The sequence below is a fragment of the Ceratina calcarata genome, unplaced genomic scaffold, assembly GCF_001652005.2.
Source record: "Ceratina calcarata isolate Rehan_Ccalc_2016 unplaced genomic scaffold, ASM165200v1 scaffold88.2, whole genome shotgun sequence".
In the NCBI taxonomy this organism is placed as follows: domain Eukaryota; kingdom Metazoa; phylum Arthropoda; class Insecta; order Hymenoptera; family Apidae; genus Ceratina; species Ceratina calcarata.
This window is the reverse complement of record NW_017180156.1, coordinates 382,221-395,242: the sequence shown is the minus strand read 5'-3', so window position 1 is coordinate 395,242 and position 13,022 is coordinate 382,221. Positions and strand designations below refer to the sequence as shown.

Sequence of the window (13,022 nt, the reverse complement as noted above, 5' to 3'; positions counted from 1 at the left end):
TACGTTCCTCCTAGATTAAGAAGATGTAAACAGGAGCAGCCAGGATTATTTTTGTAGATTCTTAGGTTTATTTATATGTGTGTGCGATTAAAGAAAGTGGCCCCATCCTTAGAATAAATTCAGACCGCCGGCGAAGAACTCGATTCTCTCGAACGTCTTACCAGCAAGTTTGCCAAGCCGTAAGCGAGAATCGGGTGAATCGCGAGTCGTGTCATCGTTATCGTTCGATGGCGATCGATAAAACATTTTAATGGTTAACCGCATGGTTTTCCCTTATCGTGTGAATTCCTCGAACCGTAGACACACTGCGGCGGTCTTTTCTTATGCAAACGCGGACGGGATCTATGGTGGAGAAGAGACGTGCCATTTGCGAAATGGTCACGGGCCGGAAAAGTGGAGGGGAAAAAGAGAGGTTGAGAAAAAGGTTCGGTGTGTATATGTATGTACACGGAATTGTATGGGTGAGACTACATCGGCCGTAGAAAGAAAGAGAGAAAGAGAGAGAGAGAGAGAGAGAGAGAGAGAGAGAGAGAACGCTAGCCTGGGACGAAACGGCGAGAGTGAGGAACTTCGGGTTTCCTAGGGGGTTGGACGAAGAGGGCGAGGGGTCGATATTGTGCTTGACAGATAGTTTCCCATAGCTCCGGCAATCCATCATGGCCGGCACGCGTATACGTATTGGTTTTTCCGCAACGCGTCTTAGCTGCGAACCTCGAATTGAATATATTTTTTTTCGCCCTTCTGCGCGTAGCTGTCCGGGTAGCCCGCGCGGAATTTATCACCCCTTTCACGCCCTCCGCCCCGATCCTCGAGGAGTTCATAAGACTTTCCACTTTTTTTACCTATCGAACCGAACGATTTCTTCATCCGTTCAAAAATAATAATCCAACGTTAACTTTTATTCTTCTCTTGGTATCTCGCGAAACTGTATCGTCATTAAATTCGCATTAAATATATTCAAAACCCAAATTAATTTACACAGTTAATGGATCAAATCAGAAAGGTGCAACGAGGGGTGAAAGGCGCGACGCGAAGCAGCAAGAGTGCACAACAGATACACGTGTCCTGGCGGCTTCGCTTTACAACGCACGTGATTCATGGGAGTCCCGATACGTTTTTTACACCTGAGACGGCTTTATTAGAATTTCTAATGGGACGGACGAGACCCGAGGAGCGGACGCGCGGAACGACGGGAAGGAGTGACACGCGGACCGAAACCTCCGGCTCGGACTTCTTTCCAACTTGATTCAACTCGATGCGTTTCGCTTTCATTACGTCAGCCTGAAATGCATGCGTCGACGTTCTCTGACGTGATGACTTCGTTATCCACGTCCCCGTATAACAGAGTGGCTTTCCGAGGGTTCATTTAAATGGTAAAGGATCCTTCCAAATTTTAATGGCAGGGGAAAGCAAATCATGTATGGTTTGTACGTTGCGTCGAAAAATGAAAAGTAGAACAAGGCGCATTTAAAATTATCTTTCCTTTATCTAGTCATCTCGAATGGAATTGACTATGACTATCAGATATATCCCGATACATAAACGATCGAATCCGGTTCTTTTTCCCGGAGTCTCTTTGGAAGACCGGAAACGGGTCCTCGGAGGGCACCGTGCGAGAACAAAGCGACGCGATGACGAATCCGCAAATGTCCCAGCGGATGATCGCGTTTCCAGGGTCTCGACGATGTTTTGCGGTTCTGGATGAACCGTGTCTGATCGCACGATCACTGATCACTCGTCAATCTCTCTATCTCTTTCTCGGAACTAGTCGGTCGGACGCGCGCTGGCGCGAGGTCGCCGTCGAAAGAGGAAAGGCTTGCATAGGAAGGATGGAAGGTGTAGGACAAATACCGACGCTCCGAAGTGGCGAATACCCGAAGAGAGGCGGTGGGGACGAGCCGTGCAACACAGCGCACACCGACGCGAGTACAACACCGAGAGATAGTCGATTAGCTGTGGTGGGGTCCGTCTGGACGGTAGTGGGGTGGCATTTGCGAAGAGGTGGGGAAGTCGGGGGCGGGTGCGCGCGACAATTCAACGGGAACGAAGCGCGTTCGCCGCATCTGGCGAGCGAGCGCCAAGCTACACGCTCCTCTTGAACGTTTTCGGACGACGTCCGTCTGCTATCTGCAACGGTGCATCAATTTTTAAGAATCGTTCCTCGCAACCGAGGCGATCGTTCCTTTTGGAGGGTCAACGGTGAACGCGGGACGACGGTTTGATCGATGGCGAAGGTCGAGAAGGGATGAGGAGAAGCAAAGGACGCGGAGACAATGATTTCGGATAAGTGCGGCCGCGAGGAACGCGGAAAATAGTCGAGAAGGAAGCGCGAGCAAGCCGAGCGAAGCGTCGTCCGCTTCGCGGAGGCGAGCTCCGCCTCCATCGGCCGTCCCCTTCGCCTCGGAACCCCACCGGGACGAGGCCACCCCGCGGTGCCCCCCGTTTGATCAACTGGCTACTACGTCACACATGCTTCTGGCTCGGTTCGGAGCCGGCAACGGCAACGAACGAAGGCTCCGCTCTCGACCGGCTCGGCGAGTCGGCTCAGTGAGTTACGAGTTGCGTCCGGGTTCGCCGTACGTTGCGATAACGGGGGCGTCAATCGGATCGCGCGATTGGGAGAGGATTCCTAAACCTCGTGCGCGCTTTCCTCGCTCCGTCGTCTTTCTTCGTCCCTCTTTCTCGTACGCGATTACCCCGTCTCGGTCGATCCTTCTTCCGTTCGGCCCGTCCCTCTCGTTCGGCTACGGGCAACAGGTTTGAATTTATGGGACAATAAAGAGTGCGGTGCGTAGTGCGCGCGTGTCGTTTCCCATCTCGATCCTCTTTCGCTCGCGGGCTCCTCTCTCTTTCGCAGTCCCGTCCGTCGTCTTTCACGCGAACTATCCGCCACCGAGAGCATCGCGACCGGGGACTATCAAACTCTCGTAAAACTGTCAGCCGCCTAGCCGACGGGTTGACTTATGCGCGTTCCAGCCTCCGACCGCGGCTCTCTCGTTCTCTCCACGCGGGGCACGCGAACCGCGCCAGCAAGTGGACCGTCAGACCAGTGTGTCCGGTCGACATGACTTGAGGACTAGATCGGAGTCGAAGAGCGAACGCGGCCGATCCAAGGGTGACGGAGCGGAGAGCTCGCGACGGCGAGGGCGATTCTCGTCGCGTGGAACCACCTCTTCTTCCGTCGGCACGAGGGTGTACGCAAAAGGGAGCGCGTGCGCGCGTTGCCCCCTCGCGGAGACGGCAAGCGGAAGACTACTTCTCGGTGACGTTGCGGCCACCAGAAGGTTGCACCGGACGAGAGCGATAAAGAAAGAAGGAGAAAGAGAGTATACCTCGCCCCACCATCGGGGCTCCCGAATATCTCTCCATTAGCCCCCCTGACGGTGGTATCCCCTCTCTGCGACCCCTTTTGGTCTCCCGTCTCGCTCGCACCACCCCTCTTCCGTCGGTTCTTGTCACGTTCGGGTAGCGGCCAAGCAAACGCGCGTACACACACCACCGTCGTCGTCACCACCACCACGCATCACACAAATCGAGCACGAGCAGCAGCAGCAGCAGCAGCAGCAGCAGCGCGAGCAGCAGCAGCAGCAGCACCAGCAGCAGCAGCACCAGAACCGACGACGGAGACGCAAGGAACGGGGTTGAAGAATCCTACGCCGGCGGAGAGACCAATCAAGGTTTGACGAACGACGGGGATTGGTCGAGGCGAGCTCCTCTGACACGCAGAGTGCTCGGGCACGTGACAAGCTACCGCACACACCGGGGCCTCCGTTGGATCGCGGCGAGGCCTTCAGTACGATACCAACCACCCTCCGCGCACGCAACAGGAACGGTGAAACTCCTTCACCCCCTTGACTCGGTGATATCGGCCACGCACGGAGATTCGTTTTTAACGTCGACGACTATTCACGTTTTCCGCGAGTATCCACGGTTGGTTTCGTTCGTTTCGTGCAGCCGCGGTTACGCTACGGGAGGACACACGGGTGTGAAAGAATCACCGCGCGGAGGAATTAAAACGGAGTGCACGGGGGTCTCGTCTTCAATGGGGCGACTTGATAAGCCGGCCGTTACGCGCTACCGCACGTTGCCGCCACGAGTTCTCCGTAGGTAATTTGCGACTGGCGAGGTCGTAAAGAAGCGGAAGACAGTTTTATAGCCCAGGCCCACGTGGCCCTCGTAAACTCGGCCCAGGTCGGTGTTTACGACTCTGCCGACACTCGCTCCATTCGTCGCGAGGACGACCCCTCGTTCATTATCGAATCGCTTAGGGACTCGTGTTTATCCGTGCGTAACAGACCGCGATAGAGGTGCGAAACCCGGCGAGAAGAACAGGAGAGGACGGTGATCGCGATTCTTTCTCTCTTCGCACCGAAAAGTGTTGTACCGCCTACGCGTGACATGCCACCGTTCTCGCTGTTGCGGTTCTCGTTCTCATCCTCGTCGCCGTGAGACCGGCGGACCCCATGCGACGATGACACGGCCCCGCATTTAACGACAGTGCGCGCGATCGAGTCGGGGACCAGATCGGAAGAGTGTTTTGTTTCTCGTGAATGTCGAACCATACGGAACGATACAACGGAGTGACCATCGGTGAAGCATTCGCGTGAACCATGAGTTCCTATCAGTTCGTAAATTCGCTCGCGTCGTGCTACGCGGGTCAACAGGCTCAGCAGCAACCCCGAGGAACCGCGAGCTCCCCTGGAGAACCGCTGCAAGCCGCGTCGCCCGCCGGTGGTGACTACTACAACCCGAACGCTGCGGCCACCAGCTATCCCGCGCCGTGCTACTCGCCCCAGCAACATTATCCTCAGCATCCTTACGCGACCCCGGCTTCGGGGATGCAGCACACGGCACCCACGGGAATGATAGACTACACGCAACTGCAACCGCAGCCGCGACTCAGTGCCACGACAACCTCGCAGCAACACAGCCTTCACCAGCAGTCGCAGCACCATCCGCAGCAGCATCATCCTCAACCGCAGCTTCACCCGGACCCGACGACGCCGCTCCTTCAAGCGGCCTCGGCGCCATCGGCACCGTCTACGTCCAGCTGCAAGTACGCCGACTCGACGTCCTCCACCGGCGTCGCGTCGCCACAAGATCTGACCACGTCCACGTCCAGGAACAGTCCGACGCCTCTGGTCGCACCAGGCACCAGCAAGGCTGCCTCCGGATTGACTTCGCCGCCTGGAAGTTCCTCGAGGTCGTCGGTCGCGGCTTCCGCGGCGTCGCCGGCGAGCGGAAGTTCCAGACAGGTCGCCGAGGGTAGTTCGACGTTGACCACGGCGTCGTCGGCATCTTCGCCCGCCTCCTCGACTTCCAGCACTTCCAGCACGGGAAACAACTCATCGAGCAAGACGAACGCTAGCGGCAGTAACCCGCCGCAGATCTACCCGTGGATGAAGAGGGTGCACATCGGACAAAGTAAGTGCCCGAGTCTTTTTCTATTCTTCTCGTTCGTCCTCCTCTTGATCCGGTTTCTCTTCTGCTCCGGTTTAATTGCGGGTTCCCCCTGGGCCGGACGAAATTGCCGCGAGAATCGGTCCAGGGATGATAGTCTCAGAATTTTAGGGGCATAATATTCTTGCAAAATAGTCCGTCAGTGTTTTGAGAGCAAGAAGCCGAATTTTAGGTAATTCCGTTTCTCGGTAGGCAACTCGAGAGATCGCGGACATTCTGAAATTTGAACCTTGCTCTCACACTGCTCGCGGTCCGAAGAACACGTGCGCGCTCCGTTGGAGGTAAAAATTAGTAGCAGAATAAATATAGAAATTATGATATCAAGTTACTCGGAGAGTTTAACGTCTTTTAGCAGATACCGTGGTGATAAGGTACATTATACGTTTCTAATAAGATCGTAACGCTGATTAGATTCTAATCTGCAATTCCGTAACGAGCCGTATGTGTATTATACGCTCGCCATCGAGTAGGAATTAAAATAGTAATAAAAGGAAGCTAGGCCGTAAATCGTCAGCCCGTGATCGGTCATAATTTACGACGGATACTTATGAAAACGATTAAAAACGGTTGAACGAAAGCAACCGCGTGATTTGTAGATCGTAGGCGCCTCGTCGCGGAAATATTTGTGCCAGTGTGTCGTAACCAGTGGAATGCCAGTGGTCGCGGAGCCTTAATGCCCACGATGCGATTATTTCGCGGCGGACGCCACCTTTGGGCACCCTTTAAATCACCGGCTGAAATATATTCGACCGGCCGATTATAAATTTTCGATACTCGTCGCTGATAGCGGGCCCTGGATCGTATATCACGTCTACCGTGATGTTTCCAACTGTAAAACCGTGGACAAATTAGTTTTAGAATTTCTTCTTCCTCTTTCGAGTAGTTGAACCTACTGGTCATACACGGTTTCGAGATTCTGTTGTACGAAACAGAATCGAAAGAAAATAGACTTTTAGAAGATCGTTGGGTATCTGGGAAGTGGAACAAACGGATGGCTGAGAAAAGTTAACGAACAGGTTGAGAGGCTTGAGATGGATCGATGATAGATGAGCGTGGGACGAGATTAAGTTGGATACTGATAAGAGCGAGTTATAAATGCGAAATTTGTTAAACGACGACGGACGGTAACGATCGGAGCTGCTCGATAGGAAATTTTTTGATGATGCCATCGGAACAGGCCTCGATCTCCTCCAGGTAGCGGAACATTCAGACTTTAAAGAACTTGTAAAAATATTTCGACAAGGTAATTTAATTGTAACGATTATCAAGTGGACATCGAGACAGTTGCTAAATTTCAGTAGTTCCAGTCGATATCTTGTGCCATCTGTAGAAACTTTAGTTCAATTTTTTTAATCGCTCCCACAAACGACGAATTCGATTCGTTAACCTTTTTCATCTCCCCGGAGAAGAAAAAACAAATGAGTACCGAAAGAGGCAACGGGAAAAAAGAAAAGTAGCCGTGTCAAGGAGGCGGCCGTCGCGAACGCCCACGCAGCCCCTCGTGGAGATCGTAGTTCCACCTTGAGGTCCGTGTGAAATCCTGATTACGTAAAACGGAGTGGCGCACGGTAGTCCCTCGTGAAATCGTCAGACCCGATTCTCCCGCGGATAACCTCGCGCGGCTCTGGGTCGGCCATAAAAAATACGGAAACGAGAGGAGACAAATAGAGTGCGTCGCGTTCTCAATGAGCGAGGGAACCCGGCGAGAGGGGAACGCGAGGAGGATGGCACACAGTCGAGGCCACGGGACGCGAGTAATTCAGCGTTGGAGAGTCCAAGAGACTGGATCCACCTGCCCCCGTGGTTCAAAAGGGAGATAAGACAGCGAGCGCTGGTCGCGTTCACATTAGTCGCCCCGCGTGATTTACTGCGCGGCCAGTATGATTCAGTCAGCGGGGAATTTGACGAAGAATTAATGGTATTATGATATCGTGTGTAACTCTATGTATGTGCGCCCGGGCCATAAATCAGGCTGCATTGTAAGGCGCGGGGGGCCCTTTCCTTCGTCGTCTCTTTCTCTCTCTGCCCCTTCGCGTCTGTGTTTCGTCCTCTCGTTCCGTCTTTCCGTGAGCGTCCGGCCTCTCACGAACGAAGGCCGAAGCCTATTCGACGGGCCTCCCAAACGGGATACGAAAAGCAAAAGCTCCTTTCCTGCGCCGAGGCTCGACTTCCTCTCCGAACACGCTCACGCCTACTACGCGCGGCTTTCCTACGCTCGCGTTTGCTCTTCGTTTCTGGTTTCTTCTTATTCTCCTCGCGTTTCTGGTTTCGGTTACTAGGATTACAGTCACGGCTTTTTACAGTATCGGTTTCTGGCGATATGTTCAAAAGACGGAAGTGAACCGTCGTAAAAGCGAATCTAGATGCGACTAATTCTTTACGATCACTCGTCGTTCGTCGTGCACATAGAATTGGAATATTATGTGAAAATCTTTCCTAAGAAAACCAGCCTCGCGTTTATTACACAAAGGGAGCAGTGATAATTGCCCCATTCGCGGAACCGTGGCTGAGCAAGAACGAGCAAAGGGTAGCCGTAAATCACGAAGAGTCGCGCGAGCATCCTCTCGTCAAAGGGTGAATTGTATTCAAGGATAATTACGTTAGGTGAGCTTCGACCTGCTCGTGTCCCTTGTAAACCATCCGAAAGCAAAGCACCCTTTCTTTCTTTGGGGGGAAACGAGATCCGCAAGATTTTCGTAACGAATTCAGAACTATACTGTTCGCATACTGTGGCGAATTGAACATTGCATATTTCGAAATCTTACGTCCCGCGTATTAAAAATTGTCAATAAAAGATTATCAGTTTGAAAAATGGAAGGCAGGAAGAGCAACGGGCAATTTGGCGTTTGCACTTTCGAAATTTTGCCCCTGGCGAGATGACATCGTTCGATAAAACCGCTCCAAGAATTGTTTTTTCATCAGGTGCGGGCATTGCATGGTACAAAAATTAGAGGTTGGGAGGTATCCGAAGGTAATTACGCAATTAAATTTCGTCCCGGCATTTTCGACTCATACCCGACGCGTAATTATCTCGTACAAGAGCATCGCGATTCGTAATATCGTTTTCATCGTACGTGACCGGAATACATTTGAATTAAAATCGCTTGTCTCGATTGTAGTATACGCTCCGAGCTAGCGAGTTTCATTATAAGGAAAAAAGTTTCTGTACCAACAAGAATCAAAGCGTTAGCAGATGGTTATCTCGCGGTAGCAAAGTTTACATGCGATCGAATGTCCGTAAACGTTCAACCAAAATTTAATGGAAATTTGTACAAGAGCTTAAGGAGATCTTCTTCAGATACGTTAACGTTCACGAGACACGCCGCATTAACAAGCTTAATGACGATTGCGAAGCTACAGCTACCGATGGTTTCTTATGCCAGCTGAATCTCCTACCGTGTTCCCCTGATCTATTTAGGAACGGTCGATCAGCTATTAAACGATTATCGAACGATCATTTCACTGTGGACTACTGTTTGGACGGGTCTAGACGTTCCCTGCCGTTCCAGCAATAATCACGAGCTTGTTTTGATGTTTGCAAGTATTTGGACAGATCGTTCCGGGCAGGCATGTCCGTAATTGTAAGTTGGAAGTAATTGAAAGGTTCTGATCGGACGTATTGAGAGTTTCATAGATTAACGGTCGTAACGATTACGGAGTGTGAATAATTGCTCGGGAATAGGGATAATGCGCGTTTTTCCGTTCATTCCGAGCAGAATAATGAATGGAGTACAAGATATTAAGCGAATTAAGATATTAATTTGAAGCTGGAATTAATTTGCTCTTATCAGTATTAAATGATAAATTCCTAATGTTCACTATAATTTCCGAGTTAACTTCGTTATGTATATGTGATGCTTGTTGTCTACGGCTCGTCGACATTCTAATAACGGGACTCGCGATTGCCGGCGACGATGGGTTTTCCATCATTTAAAACATTTCCTTCGACGGGTGAAACAAATTGGAGATTGATTGAACAATCGCTTAATAGAAGTTAAAATTGTTGGAAACAGTATCGATGGAAAATTACATTGGAAACCACGTCCGCGTCCGGCTACTTTCCATGAAAGTTCCCAGCTTTTTAATTCCTCCACCTTCCTGGCTTTCTCCATTTTCTTTTTACGCGATTAATCTAAGGAACGGTGTTTTCTCGTCAAGAGGCACGCGTGAAAATCCATTAGCCGATTCCGCAAATAAACTCTAATAGATAAATGAACGTGCAAACAATGCACCTGCAGATAATTAAGCCATTATCAGGAAACCAATCGTGCTCGTACTGCTCCTCTTACGCTAGTCTCTGATTAATACATTTATCTTCGATTGATCTCATACGAAATTGATAATCTCAATGACGTACTCGATTGCTTGAAATATGAAATTTACTCAATGAATCTCTTACAATATAAATTATAAAACATATGCCTGGTACATAAGAAGTATTTGAGATACAAGCGTCTAGCCAAAGATACAAGAATTAGACCAGAGATACTACCGGCTCTTTTACATAATTTAACCCGACGAAAGCCAGTGATTTTTTCCCTGCTCAATGCGACGCGACGGATCGAAAAATGGATCAGTCGCGTAACCCGTAATCTCGGGTCGATCATTTCGCAAATAAGAAGCAGTTAGGATCGCGAAAGGAGTTACACGGAATTCCTCGAGCCTTTTCGATGGTATTCGATGGAAGAAACAATCACCGATCGGTCCTCGTCTCGAGGCGATTTCGATCATCTTTAACGCGTCGGTTCCGATGATCATCGGTTGCGCGTTTCAAATGATTTCGAAGTCGTTAGGATGAGACGCGGGTTGTACGAGAAGCCATTACGAGAGCTCGCTTTCTTCGGGGGCGTATTTGTTTGGTCGATTGCAATAAATAGCTGATGCATTTACGATTGATCGGCGTTCGGGCCGGCTCCGGGTCAAGGTAGCAGCCACGAGCTCGACTTACTCCTTCGACATCGCGAAACTCACCGTACGGACTGGAACGTTAACGCAACTCTGATCACTGATATGACGAGAACGGGAGAGATGAATTTTTATCTTTACAAAGTTGTCCGATTATCTAAAACGTTTAATTAAAAGTAAATTTTTTTCCAGTGTGCTTAAGAAATTAACAAGGCGGACGCGCTTCGTACAAACATGTCTCATTCGCGATTACCATATCTAACAGGCGAAACTAACAACGCGGGAACGGCGATGCTTGGAACTGGTTTTCCCAGTACGGGTCGCATATTTCATTTTAAAGTAACAACAAAAATTCTTTTCATTAGTATGCATTAATCAATCAGATGCGCGCGGGCAATACCCATCCTGTCAAACGCGCTAGCCAGGTTCCGTGTTAAAGCGTCTGCACGCGCGAATCGTTTTTCCTCTAATGGTTTGGCCACGCGATCGGCTAACAATACTTAATTTATCCCACGGGATTGCTACTTCACAGAGTTTTTATTTGACACCAATCCTAGATAAAGACGTTCCGAACATGGACTTGCAGGAAGCTTTCCTAAATCAACCGTTATTTCAGTTTCTAAGCCGATCGACTTTTTGGTACGAAGAATTTTGCGCTCGTGCTCGAATAACCAGCTGAACATTGAGTAACCATATGCAGGATGATTAAACCGTATACCGAACCCCAATTTAATCCAGGCACGAGCAAGGACTCGTAACGCGGTACAAATCACTTATTAGAACATAAATTTTGATCGCGGGGGCAGCGGGCAAAAGCAAACCAGGGGATGATCCGATGAGGGTAATGGATGTGTACCGGGAGTAGAAGTGGGTACCGCCTGTTGCTGCGAGGCCCGGTCTCGCCACGGGGATCCTTGATCCTTATGCTCCTGCAGCCTCGCTCGCTCTCTTTCCCGGACCCCCGGCAGACCCCACCCCGGTGGAGGATTCCCGCTCCTGAAAATTTACGAGCCGCACCGGTGAATGGCTCTCGGCCCGCCAAAGCCACCACCGGCAACACACGCGTTTCCGTGGTTTTCCTGCGACAAAAGTACACGAAAACCTACCCCGACCCGTGTCTCCTTCTCTCGATTGTCACGTCTTCATTATTGCCTCCCCGAGTTCCTCCGACAATAAAGACCTCCGGATTATATCTGTTTCCATAGATTCAATCTGTAATTGTACCACCTATGCATATGTCTTGTACGAGTCAATATCATTGGGGCTACGCATTCATTTACATATATTTTATTTAGAATAAAATTTGATTGGTTTCTTCTTCCGCAAATAGAAACTGTAAATTTGTACGGACAACCATTAATCTTCTCGTTTGTTTCTACTCATCTCTGATCTGGAGATTCTCGAAACTCAGTGTCCGTACGTTACCTTTTCTTGTTTCTCCCTCCCCGACAAATTGTCTACGTATTAGTAGCTATTTAAACAAGAACGATAAAAAGCCAGGGAGTGGAATCCGAGGCTCGCATGAAACGGGGCATTCGGCCTGGGTCCAGGCCGGACGAGCGATCGCAAGAAAAAAAGAAATAGAAGAAGCGGCGTTTCGCTCCCCAGGAAATTTATGGCCTGCTCTTGAATGGCGTCTGTTTCGAGAGCGTCTCGCTCTGCTCGGGGTTTGATACGTCACGAGCACCGGAACGACAACAACCACGGGCCACGATAATCGTCGCAGTGCGTCGACTTCAAATATCGGGTAACCGTGTCCCAGAAGCGTAACATCCTACCTGAAAGGCTACCAAGTTTATTTATGTGAATTAGAGTGCCTCTTTTAAACCCCTAGCAATCTTTTCGCCCCTCACGAGGGCACAGACTTCAACCTCTAATTTTGTGGTTGGAATTTGCAGTTGACTATCGAGACAAATTAATAGGCTTCTTCCATTATCTACGGTCATTTGCAACGTTGTTTTAATAGACCTCATCGGCGATTTTACGGTTGATAAGACTCGGCGAATATTTATTACCGGCCAGGCTACCATTTCCAAGATTAGCGTAATTTCGTAGTCCTGTCCCAGTCGCGTACGGTATCTGAGCATGATAGATACGTACGGGAACGTACAGCGACAGCGAACGAGTCATAGAGAACCGATGATCGAATTCGCATCATCATTTTAAAAGTACCCGGTGAACGATGCGAACTCGTGCGGCAATTTACTCCGGTTTCCTCATCCCTAAATCTTGCAAAATTATCGTTCCTCGTTATTGATGGATCAGTGAAGTTTCTGGGGCAAGAATCGTCGTTGCTGAAATCGCGAATTATTTGTCGGAGGGAAGTACGCTTCTCCCTTGTCGTTGTTGATTGATCATCGAAATTTAGCAATCGGTGGTCTGAGACCGTTTCCTAGTTGCGTGATTATTGAGAACGTATTTTTAACCGTGCATCGGAATTTCTAATTTATCTTCAAATATAGTGCAGCCGTTATGTGATAGACAATTTGACTGCTTTAAGGATGTATTGGTTATACAGTCAATCCCAAAAGTTTATGTACCTTAGAAAAACGCATTTCCTATAATTAAAAAGAAATCAGACGTCGGAAGAATAATGCTAATAATAAATAGCTACGTGCTAAAAAGTATAGAAGGAAATATTCAATTAAGTATTGACG

The 13,022-nt window shown here is 49.6% G+C and overlaps 1 protein-coding gene across 1 annotated transcript in view; it reads left to right on the top strand.

Annotated features, from left to right (window-relative positions):
• Positions 1 to 2,509: 2,509 nt before the first annotated feature.
• The window catches only part of LOC108631350 (Sex combs reduced), a 26,772-nt gene continuing 16,259 nt past the window's right edge, over positions 2,510 to 13,022 (top strand). Inside the window, exon 1 of the mRNA XM_018035194.2 lies at positions 2,510 to 5,424. Coding sequence (XP_017890683.1) covers positions 4,611 to 5,424 — 814 coding nt within the window. The 5' untranslated portion in view covers positions 2,510 to 4,610. The remainder of the gene's footprint in view (positions 5,425 to 13,022) is intronic.